The sequence below is a fragment of the Callithrix jacchus genome, chromosome 2 (assembly GCF_049354715.1).
Source record: "Callithrix jacchus isolate 240 chromosome 2, calJac240_pri, whole genome shotgun sequence".
NCBI classification, from domain to species: Eukaryota; Metazoa; Chordata; class Mammalia; order Primates; family Cebidae; genus Callithrix; species Callithrix jacchus.
In genome coordinates, this window is record NC_133503.1 from 71,811,174 (window position 1) to 71,835,315 (window position 24,142).

The following is a 24,142-nucleotide window of genomic DNA, read 5'->3' on the forward strand; positions in this document are numbered from 1 at the left end:
GAGGGGCACAAGCTTGCCTCAGGGTGCCCCTCGGACTCCAAGGCAATCTTTCTCATCTGCTCCGCCAGAGACTGCGTGGCGCCCTCAACGTTCCCACGGGGCTTGCTGGGCTCAGAGCAGCAGCTGCTTGACTGCAAGCTGCTCTTCTCTGTGCTGAAACACTCTGGAGAAACAGGGGTCAGGCGGCTTCTTTTCCCTCCATGCTCCACATCAATATCAACTTCAATGCCTAGAGGCCAAGGAGGAAAGAAAAAACTGTGAAGTTCCCCGAAGGATGCACCTGCAGGCAGGAGCTTGGCATGTGGGGACTGCAGACTCACAAAGATCTCACATTCAGTCCCCACAACAGGTAAAGGTCTGGATGGTGGCACTCAGCATGTGGATACAGGTGCTAGGTTCTCCTATTGAGCTTGACCCTAGAGTCACATAGCCAGTATGGGACCAGCCAAGATACAAACCCTTGAGTCAGAGGCTCTTCCCAGTATCCCAGCTCCAAATCTCTTGTGGCTTCTGGAAACTCTGTGTGCCTATGATACTGGACCTTTCTCTTTCTCCAATCCACTAAAACATGAACCTCAGCTAACATCTAAGGTCAGCTTCAGAGCTAGGAAGTCCAAAGAGACCTTATTTTTCCTAACCATGCAGGACATGGGCTACACTGCAGGTAGGGCCAGGCCCTAAGTACAGGGGGAGCCAATGCTACATGTGGCAGGCACCTCCAGCCAGTGATGGAAGGCTGTGTGTCTCATGATACTTGCACACAGAGGCTTTGTGTGATGACACGTACACGCACCTAAACGCTAGGGCTCTGCTCAGAGAGGTGGACAGGCCATGCAGTCAAGGCGTAGGGCCCAAGGTTGGCAGCACAGGGAGCCTGCACACCTCCAGGCTCACATAACTCACCAGGGACAGAGGGAGGAATCACAATATTTTTAAAATTACATGTGTCAAAAGTCTCCATACCCACAGCTTAGAGTCACCAGTTGCCAGAGGCTGTGATGCATATTCCCTGCTCCCATTCCACTCCCCAAAGCCTCCCTGGGCTCTTTCAGCTCATGCTACTCTTGCCTACTGATAGAGTTCACATCTATGCACTTCTTACTCTAGACCAGTATCTGCCTCCCCTTCCACTACCCTTTCTAAGACTCAATTTTTTGTTAAAACAACGTTCAGTGTTTCAGTTAGTACCTCTGTCTTAATGTTATTTGCTGGGTCAATTAGCAGACTATTTCCTTGTATAGCTTTTTGTTTTCTTATCACTAATGATGCCTTCTCTCTTTTTTTTTAGACAGTCTCACTCTGTTGCCCAGGCTGGAGTGCAATGGCACGAACTCAACCACTGCAGCCTCTGCCTCCTGGATTTAAGCAATTCTCCTGCCTCGGCCTCCTGAGTACCTGGGACTACAGGCATGTGCCACCACATGCGGCTAATTTTTCGTATTTTTAGTAGGGATGGGGTTTCACCATGTTAGCCAGGATGGTCTTGATTTCCTGATCTTGTGATCCGCCTGCCTTGGCCTCCCAAAGTGCTGGGATTACAGCATGAGCCACCACACCTGGCCTTCTTTGAGATGAAGTCTCGCTCTGTTGCCTGGGCTGAAATGCAGTGGCACAATCTCGGCTCAATGCAACCTCCACCTACCAGGTTCAAGCAATTCTCCTGCCTCAGCGTCCTATGTAGCTGAGATTACAGGTGCCCGCCACGACACCCAGCTAAGTTTTATATTTTTAGCAGAGATGGGGTTTCACCATGTTGGCCAGGCTGGTGTTGAACTCCTGACCTCAGGTAATCTGCCCATCTTGGCCTCCCAAAGTACTTGGACTACAGGCATGAGCCATTGCGCCCAGCCTGCCTTCTCTTTTCATTTGCTAACTCTCCCCATGTTCTCCCACAGCATCTCCATAGTTTTCTACAGGGGTGAAGTGGATCAGAGGCCCCACTGGTTCTGGTGTTTTCCTTAGAGAATGCCCCTTGGTGTGCAGCCTCCTATTCCAGCCAGGACTGGCAGCTCTCTGGGCAGAGGCTCTGTTGTGATGCTGTGACCACCTTTACTTTCACCCTGTGTCCTATTAGGTCCTTCGTTTCCTAATACCTCTGTTCTTCATTCTGGGTTTCTCTCTTCATGTGGTTCAAACCAAGGTTAAAATAATTAAGACTGTGTGTCAGAAAGTTACTGTTCTTACCTTCTATTTGATCATTTTAGCTGGGTATAGAATTCTAGGTCAGACACAGTGGCTCATGCATGTAATCTTTTTTTTTCCCATGCATGTAATCTTTACACTTTGGGAGAACAACATGAGAGATCTCTTGAGCCCAGATGTCCAAAATCAGCCTGGGCAGAATGGCAAGACCCAATCTCTAAAAAATGTTTTATTTTTGGCCGGGTGCGGTGGCTCAAGCCTGTAATCCCAGCACTTTGGGAGGCCGAGGCGGGTGGAGCATGAGGTCAAGAGATCGAGACCATCCTGGTCAACATGGTGAAACCCCGTCTCTACTAAAAATACAAAAAATTAGCTGGGCATGGTGGCGCATGCCTGTAGTCCCAGCTACTCAGGAGGCTGAGGCAGGAGAACTGCCTGAACCCAGGAGGCGGCGGAAGTTGTGGTGAGCCGAGATCGTGCCATTTCACTCCAGCCTGGGTAACGAGCGAAACTCTGTCTCAAAAAAAAAAAAAAGTTTTATTTTTTTATTTTTATTTTTGTTCTGGAGACAGAGTCTCAACTCTGTTGCACAGGCTGGAGTACAGTGGAACAATCTGGGCTCACTGCAACCTCCGTCTCCCAGATTCAAGTGATTATCCTGCCTTAGCCTCCAGAGTAGCTGGGATAAAGGCATGCATCACCACACCCAGCTCATTTTTGTAGTTTTAGTAGAGACAGGGTTTCACCATGTTGGCCAGGTTGGTCTTGAACTCCTTACCTCAGATGGTCCACACACCTCAGCCTCTGAAAGTACTGAGATTACAAGCATGAGCCTGGCTTACAAAAAATTTTTTAAATAGGTGGGCACAGAGCCGGGCATGGTGGCTCATGCCTGTAGTTACAGCACTTTGGGAGACCGAGGCAGGTGGATCACAAGGTCAGAAGTTCAAGACCAGCCTGGCCAAGATGGTGAAACCCTGTCTCTACTAAAAATACAAAAATTAGCCAGGTATGGTGGCAGGCACCTGTAATCCCAGCTACTTGGGAGGCTAAGGCAGAGAACTGCTTGAACCTGGGAGGCGGAGAGTGCAGTGCACCAAGATTATGTCAGTGCACTCCAGCCTGGGTGACAGAGTGAGACTCTGTCTCCAAAAAAAAGCTGGGCACAGTGGCACATGCCTGTAGTCCCAGCCACTTGGGAGGCTTAAGCAGAAGGATCACTTGAGCCAAAGAGATCGAGATAATTGTACCACTGCACTCCAGCCCAGGTGATAGTGAGCCCTGATTTTTTTGTTTTTCAAAAACAAAAAAATTCTAGGCTGAAAAGCCTTTTAACTGATTTTTAAAGTTATCACTTGTTCCATTGTCTCCTAGCGTGTTATGTTTGTTTGCTCTTTGTACTCCCAAGTGTTTATGGTAACCTAGAGTTTTAGGAGCCCCTCTTTATCCTCAGGGTTCTGACACTTGACAATGATAAGCATTTTTTTTTTTTTTTTTTGAGACAAGGCCTGGTTCTGTTGCCCAGGATGGAGTGCAGTGGCACAATCTAGGCTTGTTGCACCCTCCACCTCCCAGGCTCAAGCTATCCCCAACCTCAGCCTCCCAGGTAGCTGGGGCAATAAGTACACAACTCCATGCCTGATCAATTTTTGTAGTGTTTGTAGACAAGGGAAGAGCTGGGGTGGTGTCTCACTATGCTGCCAAGGCTGGTCTCAAACCTGTGAGCTCAAATGATCTGCCTGCCTTGATCTCCGAAAGTGTTGGGATTACAGGTGTGAGCCACCGTGCCTGGCACCAAGAAACTATATCTTGCATTCTATGTTCATTTCCTCTCAGTTTTCTGTTCTTTCTAGAATTGCTAGTCATCCTATATTGGTCTTCCAGACTTGTCCCTACACTAGTTTTCTTATCTTTTCTTTCCTCCTATCTCTGTTTCGCTTTGGGAATATCTCCTTGAAACAGTTTAAGAATCTAAGTCTTCTTTTGAAGTTTTTTTTCTTTTTTATTTTTTAATTTCAAGAACTTTATTCTGTTCCCTTTGTAATCCTTTTTATAGTAACCTGTTCCTATTTTCATGCAGACAGTACTCTTTTGTATCTCACTAAGGGCACTAACATTCTCTTTAAGACCTTTTCTCCCATGACCCAAGGCTGCCTGTTCCCACTGAAGCACTAAGGAAAGGTCGACAGGAAGCCTTTGGTGGGGCCAGGGCCATCATTAACTTCCCCTCTGCAGGGTGACTGGGGGCCTGGCAGGCAGGAGCTGTAGGACTCTTCTCTGGGGGCATTCAGCCTCCCTCCACAGGGACTCCCCATCTGCTGCCTGGCCGGGGAAGAGACTGCTGGGACCATTGCTCATTCAGGATTCCCAGTTTCAGGCTGTTGCCTCACCCTGCCCTGTGTCTCTGGTATCCCATGGCTGAAGCTTCCCTGGGTCAGATACTCCTGGGATTCAACATGAGATCTCCTTCAAGTGTTGGCAAGAGCCGTCATCTGGCCAAGTGGGCCCTGAAGTCTAACTGACACTTCCTAGAGGTTTTCAACCCTCCCCCTTGTTCCTTCCTTTTTCAGCCAGAATTGAGCCCTGAAGTCTCTGACTGACTCCCACGTCTTGCCTTTCGTGGTACCTGAACACATTGTCTTGCTTCTCACCAGGGTGCCCTATGCAGGCACAGAGGTTTCTGAAGCTTCCCTCGACAGGCTGCCATTCTCCCTCCATTTCCGTCTTACAAAATCTGATGACATCTTTTGTCTTTTCCTCAATTACTTTCCTTGTATATGGTGTTTTCTTTGTTTAAGCCCTTTCCTGTTATTTCAGTAGAGTTTAAATAAAAGCAAGGCTTAACTGCAAGTACCTCCATCTGTAATATTTCAATTGTTTTTCTCCTTTATTCTTCCCAACTGTGATTATGAAAAGGTTGAAGCAAACAGAAGAGTTGAAAGAATAGTATAATCAACACCCATATGCTTTTTTAATGGGTATGTAATGAGACTCATCTGTAAACAGATCAGAGAAATTACAGAATTAGGATTTCTCGAACCTGCTGATGAAAGCCTGAGATGTCAGGGCTTGTAACAGGACTGGACAGGCTGCTCTGCCTATGGAGTAGCCATTTTTATATTACTTTACTTTCTTAAGAAACTTGCTTTTCACTTAAAAAAAAAAAAGCAAAACTGGACGATGCTCCGTGCCCTGCTGCCCCACAAAGCCTCTGCATGTGGGTGTGTGTTTATCAAAGATATCATGTCCAGGATGGACTCTGTGGCTTCATGTCCTGGATGTCGGGGCCTGCAACCTACCAGCCAGGAGGAGCCTGGGTCTCAGTGGTGGCTCTGAAAGGCCTTGGCTCTTCACATGAAAGCCGCCGCCCACCCCACACACACTGCTACCGGGAGGCTGCTGTTGACTCACTCCCCTTTGGGCCCTGCTCTGGAAACAGTTCCTTCTAGGCAGTTAACCTGTGAGTCATCCTGCTTATACTTCCTCATAAAGAAAGGAAAGAAAATAGCCCTAACTTCCACAACAGAGTAAGCCACTCCTTGACTGGCTCTCCTCAGCTGAAACCACTCAGTCTATTTTACTAAAATGTTCCTTGTTTGTAGAGCTCCAGGCTTCTCCTCAGTTAGGAAAAAGCAATTCTATCCACTTTAAACCTTTAGCCTTTAGTGCTCAAAGACCTCTGAGCACTTGCAAAATTATTCCTGTCTGTGCCAAATGGGGCATCCAGTTCAGTTCTGAGATGCTGCACCAGCACAGGTGGATCTTGGGACAGTGTGACCCCAAGCACCTAGGCAGCCTCCCAGAAAGATCCCCAGGCCCCACCAACACCCATTTACCAGGATCAAAAAAGGTTAAGGCCTGGGGATCTGCACTGTCTTAAAGTCTCTACCTGAACCTAGACTTGGTTTTGTGAACAAAGGATATCTCCTTTGTTCTTTGAAAGACTCTTGTTCATACCTCCAAATTCACTGCAGTCTGTCAGAACTTTACTATGTCCAGAGTAAGCAGCAGGGTTTAGGCATAGTATATCTCAATCATAATCTCAGTGCTCCACTGTTTTCCCCTCCCTGGAAAGCATTAATAGCGATTCTTGGCAGGACACGATGGCTCACACCTGTAATCCAAGCATTTTGGGAGGCTGAGGCGGGTGATCACCTGAGGTCAGGAGTTTGAGACCAGCCTGGCCAACATGTAGTGAAACCCCCATCTCTACTAAAAATACAAAAATTAGCTGGGCATGGTGGCAGGCACCTGTAATCTCTCTACTCAGGAGGCTCAGGCAGGAGAATCGCTTGAACCCAGCCATGACTTCACTATTGCACTCTCCAGCCTGGGCAACCAAAGTGAAACTCAATCGCAAAAAAAAAAAAAAGTAGCAATTTTTCTTTCCTATTCTCTGACTTCGCCTCTAGACTCCAGTAAAGAAGCCCCATGTATTTGGGCTGTTTAGTTCAGCAACAATGCCAATATGTCACTGCTGCTTCAAAGCAGAATACGTAAGGCCAGGCACGGGGGCTCATGCACTTTGAGAGGCCAAGGCAAGCAGACTGCCTGAGGTCAGGAGTTTGAGACCAGCCTAGCCAACGTGGTGAAACCCCATCTCTACTAAAAAAAATACAAAAATTAGCTGGGTGTGGTGGCTGGCACCTATAATGCCAGTTACCCAGGAGGCTGAGGCAGGAGAATTGCTTGAACCCAGGAGGTAGATGTTGCAGTGAGCAGAGATTGCACCACTGCACTCCAGCCTGGGTGACAGAGACTTTGTCTCAAAAAAGAAAAAATCAGAATGAGCAGAGTTGGAAATGGCAGTCATGCCCTGTAGCCACAGGAGGTGGCAGACAGGATTCAGACACCCCTCCTAGCAGCATTCTTTCAGACACTGAACACCTTTGGACAGGCTAGATGGACAGAGACGGCCACTACAGTTGCAAAGATAAGCTCGCTTTTCTAGAGAGAGATGCAGGTGTCCCAGCAATCCATCTGCCATCACAGATCCACCATCATCTTGAACTAAAAGTTGGCTTCATTTGCTGATTCTTACTTCTTACTGCTGCATGCTCTGCCCCAGACCCTTAGACACAACAGGTACTTTCTAAAGCCCACCAGGGAGGGTTCTCAGAACCTTAGGTTCATGCCTGGGGTCAGATGGCACCACTCTGGAGGTACACGTTGGGGTTCACCCACACCAGCAGACCCACTGTGCAACCTGAGGCACCGGAATTGGGTGTCACCCAGAGCACCTGCCTCCACCTTCTCCCGCCTCTGATGCAGGCCCAGCATTCAAAAGCACCCAGGAAAGTTTGGGGGTTGCAAACTAAAAGAAGGAAAGGATAAATAGCATCTTAGCTAACTATTACCCAAATCCTCAAAAGTCCAAATCCCAAGGTCCAGCTTAGGGGAAAATGCAGACTGTTTTTCACCCAAAGGAGAGCAGTCAGAGGTGACAGGCAGACCCTGCAACCAGAGCCTGGTCACCCTCCCTTACTGGGATTTTCCCAACCAAATGCCGGCTGATTCTACTTCACTCCGTGTAGAAAGCTTGAGAATTCTGTCAGGGAATTCAACCTTGAGCACCTGTGTTAACATGAGGCCTCACCAGTGTCAAGGATATGTCAATTACCCATTCCTCTGCAGCATTCCGGGTGAACCTTACATAAAGTGCAGGCTGAGTTAGGAAAGCACTGGGCAAGAAGGTATACTCACCCAGAGGGCTGAGGGCAGCTGCCACGCTCTCCCCTACGTTCTTCAGGAAATTCACACTGGGATCCTCCGATGGACCAGAAGCTTTGATTTTCACAAAGATAAAATAAAGACATCTTTACTGCCTTGGATACTTGTTACAGTCTTGTCACCTTCTTGCCAAGGTTCCTGTGTTCCCAGGTAACTTTCATCCCAGACATCTTGTCCAGCAGTCCATTCAGCACCCTCTCTCCTCCTTCCCACTCTTTGGCCCCTGCCCCTGCACCATGATCCTCTCCACCCTCCTGTGCTGCTCCCCCTCCTCTGTGACCCTGATGCTCAGTAACCCCACAGAGACTTACGCTCAGAACACTGTGGATAAATATTGACCACCTCCTTGAGTAAATGTGTTATTTACTCAAAGTCAAGCAAACATCCTTATCTTTGTCCCAAAGGGTGAGGTGATTCACAGGACACAGTAAGATTAATAAAATCAGAATCCAAAAATCTATACTGCAAAGCTAAGGGTAAGTCTTAACTTACAACTATGTTTAAAAGGACTTTAGCAACTTTGGCTCTGATCTTCCTGACAACTACCACAAAAGAGAACAAAGTACAGCAGAGACCCCGGCGCAGGAAAGGCCTCCCTGCCTATACCTCGGGCACCTCAAGAGGGCAGCCTCCCGAGATGGGAAGGGCTCTGCAGGTGAATTTGTGGCCTCAGGCACTTGGGCACTTCAGTTTCCCCATTTGGGCAACACAGAGAATACTCCCCACTTTGCAGGGTTCTTGTGTGATTGTAGGACACAGATGCACAGAGGAATTCAGGGGAAGGAAGGCGGGGAGGTGCCCTGAATTGCACACAGGCTGCCTGACTGACTACAGTCATCGTTCAGAAGCCAGTTCCAAAACAAGCCCCACCTGATTCTGCTGTGGGACCAGGGCGGGCATCCCCTGCACGAGGAGGACGTGGGCTCCAGTTTCCTGGTGGGCCCATCTCCCAGCCTGGCCAACCGAAGTGCCCGTGTTTCAGCTTCCTGAGCCAGCGGCTATGCGAGAAGCCCTGAGGGAAGAATTAGCAGAGGGGCAGGCAGTGAGCAGGTCAGGGTTCCTGCCATCCTGCACCCACCCCAGGCCCACACGGAGGACCTGCTCACCTCAGACAGGTGTCCGAAGGGGCTAGGGAACACGAGCTTGGAGTGCCCTCGGTGCAAGCCCTTTCCCTCGCAGACGCTACACAAGTCGTAGTCTGGGCAGACGCTGCACTTGTAGCGGGTTCCTACCACGGGACCATTGCAGCCATCACAGATGACATTGGGGTGCACCATGTTGCGGGGCGCCTCCTGAGCACATGGTGGGCGGTGGTCCCGCCGGCACTCTTTTTTCTCTACATGGAGGGTAGAAAGAGCCACTGGAGTGGGGCCCCCTAAAGTCTTCCCATCCATCCTCACCACCAGCAAGGCCCCTGGCCCTGCATTCCAGCATGGAGTCCACACAAAATTCAGCTCCTTAGGTGAGGACAGCAGAGCAACCAAGAACCTGCTAGGAGGTTCCCAGTCCCTGTGTCTGTTACCTGGGCAATGTGGCCCAGGCAGCAGAGCAGCAGCAAGGGACCCTGTCTGCACACCTTTGGCCTTGCTCTTCACCCACGCACCATAGCACCAGACCCCATCCCTAGGGGGACTCCTCTTTGGACTCCTCTTTCTCAGGTCAGACACAACATTTATTATGTCTCTCTTTTTTTTGACACAGAGTCTCACTTTGTCACCCAAGCTGGAGTGCAATGGTGCGATCTTGGCTCGCTGCAACCTCTGCCCCCAAGGTTTAAGTGATTCTCTTGTCTCTGTATCCTGAGTAGCTGGGATTACAGGTGTGCACCACCATGCCCAGCTAATTTTTCTATTTTTAGTAGAGACAAGGTTTCACCATGTTGGCCAGGCTGGTCTTAAACTCCTGACCTCAGGAGATCTGCCTGCCTCGGCCTCCTAAAGTGTTGGAATTACAGGCATGAGCAACCATGCCTGACCTATGTACCTGTTTTAAACAGTCTTCAAATTCCTGACCCTTTCTCCTTGGTGGAACATCAAGCCCGATTTTTTACTCAGCAGGGAGATGAGTACAAGCTAAGCTAGCTTCAGGCAGCCCCAGAGCAGCCCCTTACCTTTAATGTAGATTCGGAAGATGTCATCCTTCACATAGGACATGGCCATTGTCAATTCCTCATCACTGGAAAAGGCAACCAAGTCCCCGTCCTCATCTAGATTGTTTAAAAGACAGCACGTGAGCACCCAAGGGTTCTCAGCTAGACATAAGTTGTGGAATGGTCTGAGGCCAGTATGAAAGGGACGCTGACAGGGCTATACACTGGAGCACACCTACTTGGGCCACGGAGGCAGGAGCGAGAGGCAAGACTATCCCCTCGCTTTGGCACCTCCTGGAAGGTGAGTGCTCCAACCTGGGCCCTGGACCACAGCCACATTCAGGGGACAGAGGGCCCGTGCATAGGGACAGCAGAGGCTTCAGCTGCTGCACTTATTTAGCCTTGGGCCAGCTGGCCCTTCAGAAACATGCCACCTCATTCCACATCCGACCAGGCCCATGTCCATCTTCATAAATGGGAGATCCCTGCCTGTGACCTGCTCCTGAGGGGCGGCCCAGCCCCACAAAGGCCTTGGTGGCTTAGGAGTAAAGAAGACGAGTGCATCTGCCTGCTTCCTTCCCTAACAAAGCTAAAAATCAAGTATTTGTATGTAGTCTCCAGTTGTGACAGATACAGGTGAGCTCAAATGGCTTTAAAGCACCACTGTGCGGACCAAACCTCACCATCCACCATGGAAACAGGTGTGGCACCCAAAGATGCAAACAACCCAAATGTCTATCAGCTAATGAACAGGTAAACAAAACGTGGCCTGTCCATACAATATTATTCAGCCAAAAGAAAAAAAATGAAGTACTGATACGTGTCACAACATTGAACACATTACACTAAGTGAAAGGAACCACTTGCAAGACTACACTGTATGATTCCATTTACATGAAATTTCCAGGGTTGCAAGATGAATAGATACAGAAAGGAGGTTAGTGGTTTCTGGGGGCATTTGGATAGGGTGATGATAAAAGGTATGGCGTTTATAAGGTGATGAAAGGTTCTCAGATTGAATATGGTCCACAATCCAATGAAGATGGTGAAAACCACTGACTTGTACACAAAATGGGTGAACCCTTATGTCAGCTACAGCTCAACACAATTTTTTTTTTTTTTTTTAAGACTAGAAGGCCTGGCAGGCTGGCAGCACTCCAGAGGGAGGTCCCAGCACTGCCCCCTCCCAGGGGCCGGCCTTGGCCACCTCCCTCCCTCCTGGCCACAACCACCTCCCTAACCCCACCCCCAGCAGCCACCGGTCACACCAGCGCAGCAGGAAACAGCACCTGGGTGTCTGTGACCACACCAACACTTCTGAAGAATGTTCTCGTCTTGTCACTCTCTCCACTTGCCAGTGGGATAACATCTGTACTCCGCCTGGCCTGGAGCGTTCTGTTGGCAATCGGTGCCCTCCTCCCCGGCGCGGTCGCAGCGCTCACGAGGCGCCCGCACCACCGCGCTTGTTTACGCGCGTCACTCCCCCCGATCCGCTGGCGCTCCCCGGGGCATTATCTGAACCCACGACCTGGCGCAGCAAGATGTCACAGTAACCCGAGTGCCCGCCTGACCACCCCGTTCCCGCGGAGAGCCAGAGAGGACGCCCGGGCGCGTCCTTGCCCAAATTCGCAACACCTCGGAGGGGGAGGGGTGGCGTCTGACGCTCCCAGCCGAGCAGGGCCCGAGCCCCGGCCGGCAGGGTCCCACCGCCCCATGTCCCACAGGGCCGGCGCTGAGCAGCGGTGCCCGACTTTGGTCACCTCAAGGCCGAACTGGGGAACCCATGCAGGCCACCGCCACCCAGGGAGCAGCCAGAGCAGACGCCCTCACGGCCCGCCAAGTATCGCCGAGAATGGAGGGGGCAGCCACCCCTTTGCAGGAGGCCGGACCCGGCCTGCGTCACAGCCCCCGCCGCTCTCCGGCCAGCTCACCACGATAGTGCGCCTGGAAGCCGCCAGGCCGCAGTGCGGGGAACAGGGCTGCCACCCGGTTCAGCAGCCGATCGCAGGGCCCCAGACCAGCTGCGGCCTCGGCTTCTGCCTCAGGCTCGGAGCTGAAGCAGAAGCTGAAGCGGCGGATCTCGCGCGCCGCGTCCTCCTTGCCCAGAAGGTAGGCTTTCACCGTGAGCGACGCCATAACAGCCAGTCAGCTGGCGGAAAACCTGCTGTACCCGGCGCAACAGACGAGCGGCTTTTGTAGCGAACACGGAGGCCCCGCCCCGCCTCACGAGGGGCGGAGTCTGTCACGCCCGCCCGGCCCCCGCCGTCGCCGCCGCGGCGCGAGAGCCGCCCTGCCGAGGCCCTTTCACTACTGTCCCCTTCCCCGCTACCCCTCGCCCCGGGTCTCCTTAGCCCCCTCATTGCTGACCTCTCTCCTCACTGCCCGGGTGCACCAAGGACCCCAAGAGACCGGCCCTGGCACGCATCTAGGCCTGGGCTCCGGCCTCTGCACCTAGGATCAGGGGACTGGCGGGGGTCCCGCCCCTAGCCCCTCCCAGGCTTGGGCCGGGCAGTGACTCAGCAATATCCTCAGTTGGGGGTACCCAGTGCTGGGGGAGCGGGACACAGTCCCCATACCAGGGGGCTGCTAGGCCGCCCAGTAGGCATTGCTGACCAGAACAAGCAACTTGTTCCAACCCTGCCATGGTCAGCCTCCCCAGGTGGGGGTGGGGGGTGGGCGAGGATGTGAGTTGGGGGCAACATGCTTACAGACCATAGCATCCTGGGTGATGGGCCCCTAAGTAGGCTGAGGGACAGACACCTGACTCTAGCCTGAGCATCAGAGCAGCTCCCAGTTTAATAGGAGTGGAGTGGTCGCCAAGCATTCACTATGGCCCAAGAGACAACTCATGGACTTCTCAATTCAGCAGGCAGTGTCCATGGCCCTGCAAGGGCTCAGGCCCGCTGGCATTGTGGGGAACCAAGACGGTCATCCAACAGCCTCCTCAGCTAGGAAGGAAGAAACACCATTTTATGCCACCAGAGTGACCTGTCCATCAGTACTGGGCCAAGGAGAGGGGCAGGAGGGGTGATCACTCGATGGAGCCTCCCTGCTGGTCAGAATCTGCTGTGTCCAATTCATGCCATTTCAGGCCAGGGCTTGCAGGACCTGGAAAAACATTCAACATCCCAGGGTGGGTCAGTCAGATATGAAGGTGATGTGTGGGTGTATGCACAGCAGGGGCTGGTCGACAGGTGTGACTGATCCTTCCAGGAGGACTTCCAAGTGGGCAAGGCTGCCAGCCTGCCCAGAGCAGCCCTGTGGAAAGGGCTCAGGCCTCTGCCTGCATCCAGCAGGGGACAGTGGAAAGTGCCCTCTGGCCTGCTGGAGCCACTGCCTTGCAAACAGGGACAGGGGACAGAGAGAGGCATGCTGGCAGAGGCTATGGCCTGCAGACAGGTGCTGGCCAAGTATGACTCAGCAGCCCGGGCACCTGAGAGCCACGTGGCCCCACCAGGCCAGCTTTCCTGCCCCAGCCCCCAGCTAAGGCCCGGTCTGAATGGGGTGGGGGACACAAGGAAAGTCCTCCCGCTCTGGGAACACAGCTTTGAGGAAGCACTCAAGGTGCCCCACTCACCCCAAAAGGAACTCCTTTGCCTTCACACCATTTGGCCCCTTTGGGATCATGAGAAGTTTCAACCGGGGCTGGGGGCAGATGAAGAAATTCGAGGGGAAAAGGAAGCACAGAAGGGGGGTCCTTGGGAAGCTGGGGTAAAGACCCCGGCTCTGGTCCTTCCCGACACACCCTGCTGCCCCAGTGACCGCCCTGCCCCCACCAGAGGCCAAGGCCTCCTGGAGGTAAACAAGGCAAGGCGGGAACCCCCTGGCAGGGCCCTCTCCTCCGGCGTGGCGTCTGGCGTCAAGATCAGGTGGTCTGGCCGGCAGTGAGTCAGCGTCCCATGACTGCTGTCGTAACAGGGGGATCCCCGGGCCCTGCTGCCACCCATCTCAGTGACCTCTTACCTGGAGGCTGGGCTGGGGAGTGCCCCGGGGTCACCCTGAGTCCCCTGAGTAGAAAGAGCATGCAGCTGCTGGAGCCAGCCAGACCCTGTTCCCCTTCTCCCATCTGACTCCTTCCCCAGTGCAGTCCCACCCTGCAAGCTTCCTGCCTGCATTGGCCCCCTTCCCACCCTCAGGTATGCAGGCCCAGGGAAGGCCCAGCACCTGGATCAGGGAGACCCACTGTGGACTAGACCCATTTCCTCGTCTTCCAAATGGGGCTGAAGTAGGAGGACTCAGCTGCCCTCCCAGGCGATGCCCCGTGTGTGTGCAAGTTGTTTAGCTGCTTTTGGGGCTGTAATGCTGGGGGGTGGGGGGTCAGGACAGGGCAGAGACTTCAGAGGGGGCTGAGATAAAAGAGTGGGGAGTACAGGACAGGCCTGAGCCAAGCACCCAGCAGTCCAGGAGACCAGCCTGGGCAGCCACAGGGGTGGTCAGGTTCTGTCTGCTGCTTCCCCTCATGTTGTAACCACCTCCTCAGTTCCTGCTTCCCAAATAGTCCCATACCTTGGCAGTGGTGTTCTCAAGTTCACTTCTTTTCTTTGGGGTGTGGAGTCAAGTATCTAGGTGGGTGCTGGGACAGCTAGAGAAAAAAGGCCACCGAGGGATTCAGGCTGTGCAGCTCTGGGCTATCTTTAGGGAAATTGACCATCACAGGGATTCAGGCTGTGCAGCTCTGGGCTATCTTTAGGGAAATTGACCATCACAGGGATTCAGGCTGTGTAGCTCTGGGCTATCTTTAGGGAAATTGACCATCCCAGGGGACACAGTGCCTCCAGGCCCAGCACTACGCCCAAGGGATGAGTTCCTCTACAGGGGTCTAGGTCTTTCCGAGACCTACCGAGTCTGTGGGGAGCCTTCAGGTCTTCTGCACTACAGCCACTCGCTTCCACTCACATGGGAGGGACACAGACCTCCCTGCTCTCTTCCTAATAATGCCAGCTCATTATACCTGGTGACTTTTCCCTGTCTCTCCCTATGGTCTGAAACCTCACCCTCCTGCTCTGCATAGCAACCTCCCACCCAAAATGTCCCCTCCTCCGTGGGGCCTTCCTTGACCACTCCCTGGGAAAAATCCCCAGGCACTAGACATCATTTTTTTTTTTTTTTGAGACAGTCTCATTCTGTCACCCAGGCTGGAGTACAGTGGCATGTTCTCAGCTCACTGCAATCTCCGCCTCCCAGGTTCAAGCAATTCTTCAGCCTCAGCCTTCTGAGTAGCTGGGATTACAAGCACCTGCCACCAAGCCTCGCTAATTTTTGCATTTTTAGTAGAGACAGGTTTCACTATGTTGGCCAGGCTGGTCTGGAGCTCCTGACCTCAGGTGATCTACCCACATCGGCCTCCCAGAGTCCTGGGATTTCAGGCCTGAACCACCCACCCGGCCAGACATCACTTCCTTTTAGCCTTTCCTACTGAAGCCCAAAGCCCAGGCAAAAGGTGTTAGGGGCCATGGGAGGTGGCACGCCCACAAGGGGTTTGCAAAGATCTTTCCAAAAGAAAAGGAGTTCAAGTCATGGACAGACATGGTTAGAGAATTTGGTGATGCCAAGTTGTCAGGCCTGAGAGCCCCGGGAACCTTTAGCACTCCAGGAAGGCCAGAACTACAGAAAGAGGCGCTCTGGGCTGGGAGAATTTCTCCAAATAAATTCAAATACAGCCCGCCTCCGGGTGGGGGTAAGACCCAAGGCCCTCGGGGGCACTGAGGGGTCGCCCATGCCCGGGGACATCGCCACGTGGGAATGCGGGAAAGGGACGCCCAACGCCAGGCAGGGTCTAAAAGCACAGTGCAGAGCAGGGGCCGCAGCCTTGGGCCCCCATAAAGTGCACACGGCCCGGGGCAGAACCCGCCAGGGCTCTGACTCGGGGCGCGAGGGATGTAGGGGTTACTGAAAGCCCCGGCAAAAGAGGGGGAGGAGACTGGACCCCCTCCCCGCCCTGGCCTCCACAGCGGCTACCTCCCAACGGAGCATGCCTGCGGGCACTTACCCTGCCCCAGGCGGGATGCCTCACAATCGGAAGTGGCCTGCCCGAGGCCAAGGGCCCCCATTCCCTATGTCTTCGAGGTAGAACTCGTTCCGCCTCTACGGTTGGTCCCGGGCGCAACCGTTGCCAGCAGGAGGGACTCGGAAGTCGAGCTGCGACGTGAGGGCCCCGCCCCTCGCCAGACTCTCCCTTCCTCGCCCACCCTGTGACCGGAGAGCCGGGGGCACTGCTGGGGAACCCCAAAGCAGAGAGCGGCAGGTTCTGAAAAGACAAGTGGGAAGCGACGAGAAGTTGGGAGGAGGCTGGGGAAAGACGGCCAAGTGACTCCTGAAGGGTCCAGGCGCCCCAAGCCCATCGAAGACTGGAGGCCCTCAGTGGCGCCTGGGGGGACTGTGGAAAAAGCAGTTCAAGGGGAATCTGGAGCGAGGTGGTGAGAGGTCAGTGTGGCCTTCTCCAGGAGCTCCAGCCCCAGACAGAGTTGTGACAGGCTGTGCCGGGAGTACTGGGAATCCCGTGGAGGGGGCTGCCCCTGCCCAGCAGGAGCAATGGCCCCCTCCCTCTCCCACCTCCCCCGATACGAAAACCATCCGGAAGAGGCCGGGCGCGGTAGCTCATGCCTGTAATCTCAGCAGTTTGGGAGGCCAAGGCGGGCAGATAGCGAGGTCAGGAGCTCAAGAGCAGCCTGGCCAATGTGGCGAAACCCCGTCTCTACTAAAAACACAAAAAATTAGCTGGGTGTGGTGGCAGGTGCCTGTAGTCACAGCTAGTCGTGAAGCTGAGGCAACAGAATCGCTTCGGCCTCAGAGGCGGAGATTGCAATGGAGATGGGGGGGAAGGGGAGTAGAGGGAGGGAAATTATCCTGCTAGCTCTTCCCATTAGCCTCGCAACCAGACTCAGTTCTTCAGCCTCTTTGAGAGGCCCTGTGCACCCACTTTGCTCTGCACCTGTCTCCAGCCTGACTGTGTGAGCTCAGGTAGCTTCGTGGGGTGTGTGGATGTTGTGTGGGACTATATGTGTTCTCTGTGTGTCCCACGTCTTATAACCCTGAAGCTCTGGAGCAACCCCCTTGGGGTCACCTGTGGATAAAAGCTGGTACTGCAGCAGGGTCCCCCACCTGTGCTAGGCCATCACATACTTTTGCATACAGGTTGAATGAGGTAGGCCCATGACCCAAGCTTGGCCAACCAAAGCATTGTAGCTCCCTGGGTCAGGGACCAACATGTGACCCAAGGTGGCAGATGTAAAGCACACTGGGGCCATCTGGAAGCAGGAGACTTGGGGAGGGGGGTATCCCAAGCAGATCAAAGCTTGATCTCAGCATCTGGCTCCTGGATCCAGGTCAGCCTAATGCTGGGTCCTAAGACAGCTTAAGCCAGTTGATTGTGGTTTTGATCAATTGTATCTAAGAGTACTGACCCATGCCCTACGCCTACTCCAGGATTTTCTTTTTTTTTTTTCTTTTTTGAGACAGAGTCTGGCTTTGTCACCCAGAATGGAGTGCACTGGTGTGATCTCTGCTCACTGCAACCTCTGCCTCTTGGGTTCAAGTGATCCTTAAGCCTCAGCCTCACAAGTAGCTGGGATTACAGGTGTCCACCACCACACCCAGCTAATTTTTGTAATTTTAGTAGAGATGGGGTTTCACCATGTTGGCGAGGCTGGTCTTGAACTCCTGGCCTCAAGTGATCTGCCCACCTCAGCCTCCCAAACTGTTGGGATTACAGGCATGAGCCACCACACTCAGCCTGCTCCAGGGTTCTTGATGGCAGTGATGGTCACAATACAGGACAGAAACCTGGGAGTCAGCTATGACCATGCACTCCCCTCAAGCCACCAGCAGTTCCTGTTGATGGTACTTTCTGACAATAACAACGGTAATAATACAGACATAGCACACCCTTAGCATCTACAGAAGATGAAGGACCCCTGGTTAGAACCATGCTTTTCTTTTTTCTTTGTTGAGAAACATGTTTTGAACGCATTACAATACCAAAAAAAGTTAATATTGAAATGCAAATGTCAAAATATAAAAACACACGCATTTGTGATATAGAAACACCTGATTACTTTTATTTTTATTTTTTCAAGACAGTCTCACTGTTTCCCAGGCTGTAGTGCAGTGGCACAAACATGGCTTACTGCAACATCTGCTTCCCAGGCTCAAGCCTCCTGAGTAGCAGAGATTGAAGGCTAGTTTTTGTATTTTTTGTAGAGATGGGATTTTGCTATGTTGCCCAGGCTGGTCTCGAACTCCTGGGCTCAAGTGAACTTCCCACCTTGGTCTCCCAAAGTGCTGGGACTATAGGCCTGAGCCACTGTGCCCAGCCATGATTCTTTATTAACTCATTAAATTATAAGATCTAGAGGCAGGACAAATAAGTAGCAGAAATACGAAGTGACTGCTGCGAGTGTAACCACTATTTTGAGGTGTCTGCAACACCTACAGTGCAATATAAAAAACCCTGTGATTTGTCTCAACAGAGCTTAATTCTGGAGGATTTTGCTACTTCCATTCATAATTGACAGACATACCAAGTTTCAGCTCATGGATCTCCCCAATTCTGGGTCCCTGGACCACAGGTTAAGAAGAATGGAATGAGTGGACACCTCCAAGGGCTGTCCCAGAAAATCTTCCAGAAGACAAAGTGGACTGAGGGTTGGCAAGTAATCCCAACACAAATAGGCACTTACATAATGTGTTCAGTAAGAACAAAGGAAAGGCCCATGGGCTGGGGGTTGGACAGCAAGCTGGACTTTTGTGCGCCGTTTGGCTGCAGGCAGTTGCAGTTGTCAGGCACACTCCTAGCACAGGGTGACAGGCAGAACTCACCTGTCTGTAAGTGTCTGAGGGAGTCTGGGTTACCGGCAGGCCCACAGAGCAGCAGAAAATGAAAACGGAACCAGACAATGACTGTCCCTGTTTTAAAGGGAGAAAGGTGGGATGGAGAGATTACAGCAAGGGTCAGGATTAAGGGTCCCGGTGCTGGGACACCAAGTTCCCCCTACTCATCCCAGCTCTTCCTACCCCAAAGCTACTGAGTATAGAGGGGGAGGGGACTCAAAAGAGCTTCCCAAACTTGATCACCAATAGGCCACTTCTTTCATTTTTACTGGTTTAATACTTTTAATATTTTTCCTTAAATTACCTCAGTGTGTGTGTGTGTGTGTGTGTGTGTGTGTGTGTGTGTGTATTTTGAGACAGGGGCTCACTCTGTTGCCCAGGCTGGAATGTAATGGCATAATCTTTGCTCACTGCACCCTCAACCTCCTGGGATCAAGTGATCCTTCCACCTCAGCTACCCAAGTAGTTGGGACTACACAGATGCATGCCACTATGCCTGGCTTTTTTGAGGGGGAGGTGTGTTTTGTTTTTTTTGTTGAGATGGGGTCTCACTATGTTGCCCAGGCTGGTCTCAAACTCCTGGGCTCAAGGGATCCTTCTGTCTCAGCTTTTTACCAGTTTACATGGGGAGAAGGAGGCCAAAGCCCAACTGGTAAAAACTTCACCCTTTTGCCGGCATGTTGGGCTTCTGGGTGCCCTTCCCCTAAGCCCAATCCTAAGCCAAATAGTTTAAGGTTTGGGAAATTAACTTTTCCCAGTTTGGAGGATGTACCATAGTACAGAGGGGAGTGTCCCATAGTACAGAGACTATAATTAACTATCAGTCAAGAGAGGACAAAGGAGGAGAAGGGAAAAACAAGGGCATTTTTTCAAAGAAGCCCCTGGGATTCAGCATGCATTCGAAAGGGGTACAGACTGAAGATGAATGCCTACCCATCTAGAAAGAGGGGAGCAGGGGGGTGTCCCTGGTTTCCTTCTCTTCCTAGCAAATATCTGGGGTACATGAGGGAGAGAAGGAAGAACATCCTCTTTCTCTCTTCCATCCTTGCATCCCTGAGTCCCAGTGACCTTGGCAGATGCTGCCCATGGGTGCCAAAGAGGCTTGCATCCATGAAGCAGGGAGGGCTTAAAGAATAGGAATTATCCACTCTCACTCACCCATGTCTCTATCCCACCTTGGAGTTCCCTAGACCTCATTTATGCCATGAATACTGCACGACCCTTATCCATGAAATGGGAGGTTGGGCTTAATAGGCAGGAATTAACCATGCTCATCTGCTGTGTCTTTTAACCTCTGTTATTGTCTGCCTCTGGATCCCTTGGATCCAGTTTTCTTTCCTAGGGCTTTGACTCAAAGCATGGAATTGAGTTTGGGACAGAAATGTGTCTCAGGGGGTATCTGGACTACTTATCATATGCCAAATGTTAAGGTGAAGCTGTGGAATTGAGTCCTCCTCCAACAAGGAAAAGGATGTCTTGTGACATTCCCAGAAAACTAATGGCTACAGATATGCTTGCTAAGATTTGAGTACATGGGGCTTGGCTTTGGTTATCTCCCTTGGTCTTACTTTCCCAAAGAGGAAACCTCTGGGTGATGGGCAGCCTGTTTACTCTCATCACCTGACAGGATTTGCAGGATAATTGCTCAGAACTAGAACACTGATCCAGATTTTTACATTAACCATCCATTTTGTTCTTTCTGAGCTACACCCAGAGATTGCTGGTTGGTTCACAGGAACAAGAAGAACTTATTTCTACACAGGCCTTTTAGATCGGCTCTGATGGAACTCTGTTCCATAGGAAATCTCAGATAAGCTCTTTTAAAGCCCAGCCCAGCCATGGGTTTGTATTCTCAAATACCTGTGAGTTGGGTGATCCTCTCCTTTCAAGGTTTCAAGATAAACTTGGGGCTCCTGGACCTGTTAGAAAGTGACATTCTTTACTGACCACAGGTCAGAAACACTGTACAGGGACTATGTAGACAAGGGTATGAGGCCAGTTTTTTACCCCTAAGGGGATTTTATTGACAAGTTGAGCTTGACTCCTTAAAGGGAAGCATATTCTTCCAGTCAAAGCCTTGGTAAAACAACCAGTTTTTCCAACTGTGTCCTGTTGCAAAAGAAAAAGATTCTTTTTTTTTTTAAGACAGTTTTGCTCTTGTTGCCCAGGCTGGAGTGGGGAGTACAATCGCGTGATCTCAGATCACTGCAACCTCCACCTCCCATGTTCAAGCGATATTCCTGCCTTAGCCTCCCAGGTAGCTAAGATTACAGCCATGTGCCCGGCTAATTTTCTGTTTTTAGTAGAAGCAGGATTTCTCCATGTTGGTCAGGCTGGTCTTAAACTTCCAACCTCAGGTGATCCACCAGCCTTGGCCTCCCAAAGTGCTGGAATTACAGACATGAGCCACAGTGCCTGGCCGGGAAAAATGGATTCTTATTGCAATAATACAAGCAACTATATTGCCGTAAGTTAAGAATACTCACAGATAAGTTTCCAAATTCTAGAGAAGCCAGGAAGAGAGAAATAAACATGCTCTAAATTTTGTTCACAGGAGTATACCTTACTCAATTATTAAAGACAATTTTGAAACCAAAATTTGATTTTGGGGAAGCCTATTAAATATGTTAGAGTTTTAAAACACTTGATGTTATGAAAGAGAATTCCAGACTGCCATAAATTATTAATTTTGCCAAAATGACTAAAATTTTAAATAAGTAAAACCTTTTATAACACTTTACAAATATAGCCACAAAGCAGATCAATGCCCCAAGAATACCTTGTTGTGCTTTTATTTTATTGCTCAATTTACAGAAAAAACATATTATCAAGAGATTGAGACCACCCTGGTCAACATGGTGAAACCCCGTCTCTACTAAAAATACAAAAATTAGCTGGGCATGGTGGTGCGTGCCTGTAATCCCAGCTACTCAAGAGGATGAGGCAGGAAAATTACCTGAACCCAGGAGGCGGAGGTTGTGGTGAGCCGAGATCGTGCCATTGCACTCCAGCCTGGGTAATAAGAGCAAAACTCCGTCTCAAACAAACAAAAAAAACATATAATACCCTTTTGAATTTAGGCAATATGTTCACACACAGAATTTTGCAAGATTAATTTTTATAATCCTTCCACCACTTGTTTGAACTTTTAGCTTTATCTAATTTAAAATAATCCTTTATGAACAGATACTTTACGAAAGAAGACATATATGAGGCCAACAATCATGAAAAAATGCTCATCGTCACTGATCATCAGAGAGATGCAAATTAAAACCACATTGAGATACCATCTCACGCCAGTTAGAATGGCGATCATTAAAAAATCTGGAGACAACAGATGCTGGAGAGGATGTGGAGAAAAAGGAACACTTTTACACTGTTGGTGGGAGTGTAAATTAGTTCAACCATTGTGGAAGACAGTGTGGCGATTCCTCAAGGCCTTAGAAATAGAAATTCCATTTGACCCAGCAATCCCATTACTGGGTATATATCCAAAAGACTATAAATCGTTCTACTATAAGGACACATGTACACGAATGTTCATTGCAGCACTGTTTACAATAGCAAAGACCTGGAATCAACCCAAATGCCCATTGATAATAGACTGGATTGGAAAAATGTGGCACATATACACCATGGAATATTATGCAGCAATCAGAAATGATGAGTTTGTGTCGTTTGTAGGGACATGGATGAATCTGGAGAACATCATCCTCAGCAAACTGACACAAGAACAGAAAATGAAACACCGCATATTCTCACTCATAGGTGGGTGATGAAAAATGAGAACACATGGACACAGAAAGGGGAGTACTAAACACTGGGGTCTATTGGGGGAAAAAGGGGAGGGCCAGTGGGAGGGGGAGGTGGGGAGGGATAGCCTGGGGAGAAATGCCAAATGTGGGTGAAGGGGAGAAGAAAAGCAAAGCACACTGCCATGTGTGTACCTACGCAACTGTCTTGCATGCTCTGCTCATGTACCCCAAAACCTATAATCCAATAAAAAATTAAAAAAATAAAATAAAATAATCCTTTAACTGTAGGCAAAAATTTACATTTTTATGCTTTTTTATAATTATTTACTAAAAAACATGTATTATTGTTCTTATACACCTCACATATAAATCTATTTTCAGTAGTTTCAATTACATGTCATAATGGTAACTCCTAGCAATTTTTTTTTTTTTTGAGTCTTGCTCTGTTCCCCAGGCTGGAGCACAGTGGTGAGATCTCAGCTAACTGCAGCCTCCACCTCCCACGTTCAAGTGATTCTCTTGCCTTGCCTCCTGAGTAGCTGAAACTACATACAGGTGTGCACTACCAAGCCCAGCTAATTTTTGTATTTTTAGTGGAGATGGGGTTTCATCATGTTGGCCAGGCCTCATGGTGATCTGCTGGCCTCAGTCTCCCAAAGTGCTGGCATTACAAGCATGAGCAGCTGCACCCAGCCACTCCTAGTAATTTTAACCTTAACATAAAACCTGGGCCAGGTGCCTCATGCCTGTAATCCCAGCACGTTGGGAGATCAAGGCAGGTGGATCACCTGAGGTCAGGAGTTCGAGACCAGCCTGGCCAACATTGTAGAACCCATTTCCACTAAAAATACAAAAATTAGCTGAACTTTGTGGTGGACACCTGTAATCGCAGGTACTCAGGAGGCTAAGGCAGGAGAATCACTTGAACCCGGGAGGCTGAGGTTGCAGTGAGCTGAGATTGCCACTACACTCCAGCCTGGGTGACAGAGTGGGACTCCCTCTCCTCTCAAAAATAATAAATAAATAAATAAATAATTTTTAAAATAGGCTGGGTGTGGTGTTCACACCTGTAATCCCAGTACTTTGGGAGGTCAAGGTGGGCAGATCACCTGAGGTCAGGATTTTGAGACCAGCCTGGCCAGCATGGTGAAACCCCATCAAAAAAAAAAAGGGAAAAATAAATAAATAAAGAGGCCAGCTGCAGTGGCTGACACCTGTAATCCCAGCACTTTGGGAGGCTGACGAGGGTACATCACCTGAGGTCAGGAGTTCAAGACCATCTGACTAATGTGGAGAAACCCCGTCTCTACTAAAATACAAAATTAGCTGGGCGTGGTGACGCATGCCTGTAATCCCTGCTACTTGGGAGACTGAGTCAGGAGAATCACTTAAAATTGGGAGGTGGAGGTTTCCGTGAGCCAAGATCACGCCAGTACACTCCAGCAACAAGAGTGAAACTCAGTCTTAAAAAAATAAATACTTTGGGAGGCCGAAGCGGGTGGATCACGAGGTCAAGAGATCGAGACCATCCTGGTCAACATGGTGAAACCTCGTCTCTACTAAAAATACAAAAAATTAGCTGGGCATGGTGGCGCGT

The 24,142-nt window shown here is 50.5% G+C and overlaps 1 protein-coding gene and 1 long non-coding RNA gene across 11 annotated transcripts in view; one reads left to right on the plus strand and one right to left on the minus strand.

Annotated features, from left to right (window-relative positions):
- SQSTM1 (sequestosome 1) overlaps nucleotides 1-24,142 on the minus strand; it is a 30,242-nt gene that overhangs the window by 2,258 nt on the left and 3,842 nt on the right. For 2 of the 10 annotated variants that reach the window (XM_078364767.1, XM_078364765.1), the window contains exons 2-9: nucleotides 20,651-20,709; nucleotides 18,779-18,865; nucleotides 15,951-16,208; nucleotides 9,983-10,078; nucleotides 8,979-9,208; nucleotides 8,743-8,884; nucleotides 7,846-7,926; nucleotides 18-229 (exon numbers count right to left, since the gene is read on the minus strand). In XM_078364767.1, the coding sequence (XP_078220893.1) occupies nucleotides 18-229; nucleotides 7,846-7,926; nucleotides 8,743-8,884; nucleotides 8,979-9,208; nucleotides 9,983-10,078; nucleotides 15,951-16,011 (822 nt within the window). In that variant the 5' untranslated portion in view covers nucleotides 16,012-16,208; nucleotides 18,779-18,865; nucleotides 20,651-20,709. Of the gene's footprint in view, nucleotides 1-17; nucleotides 230-7,845; nucleotides 7,927-8,742; nucleotides 8,885-8,978; nucleotides 9,209-9,982; nucleotides 10,079-11,250; nucleotides 12,130-12,328; nucleotides 12,432-14,467; nucleotides 14,544-15,950; nucleotides 16,209-18,778; nucleotides 18,866-20,650; nucleotides 20,710-24,142 lie in introns of those variants that run through there. The other 8 variants (XM_078364768.1, XM_017969409.4, XM_008989539.5 and 5 more) reach the window with 6 other exon arrangements.
- Nucleotides 212-4,728, plus strand: LOC144581381 (uncharacterized). Its single transcript, XR_013532052.1, has 3 exons — nucleotides 212-349; nucleotides 1,289-1,411; nucleotides 4,717-4,728. It is a non-coding gene; the product is annotated as an uncharacterized LOC144581381 (long non-coding RNA).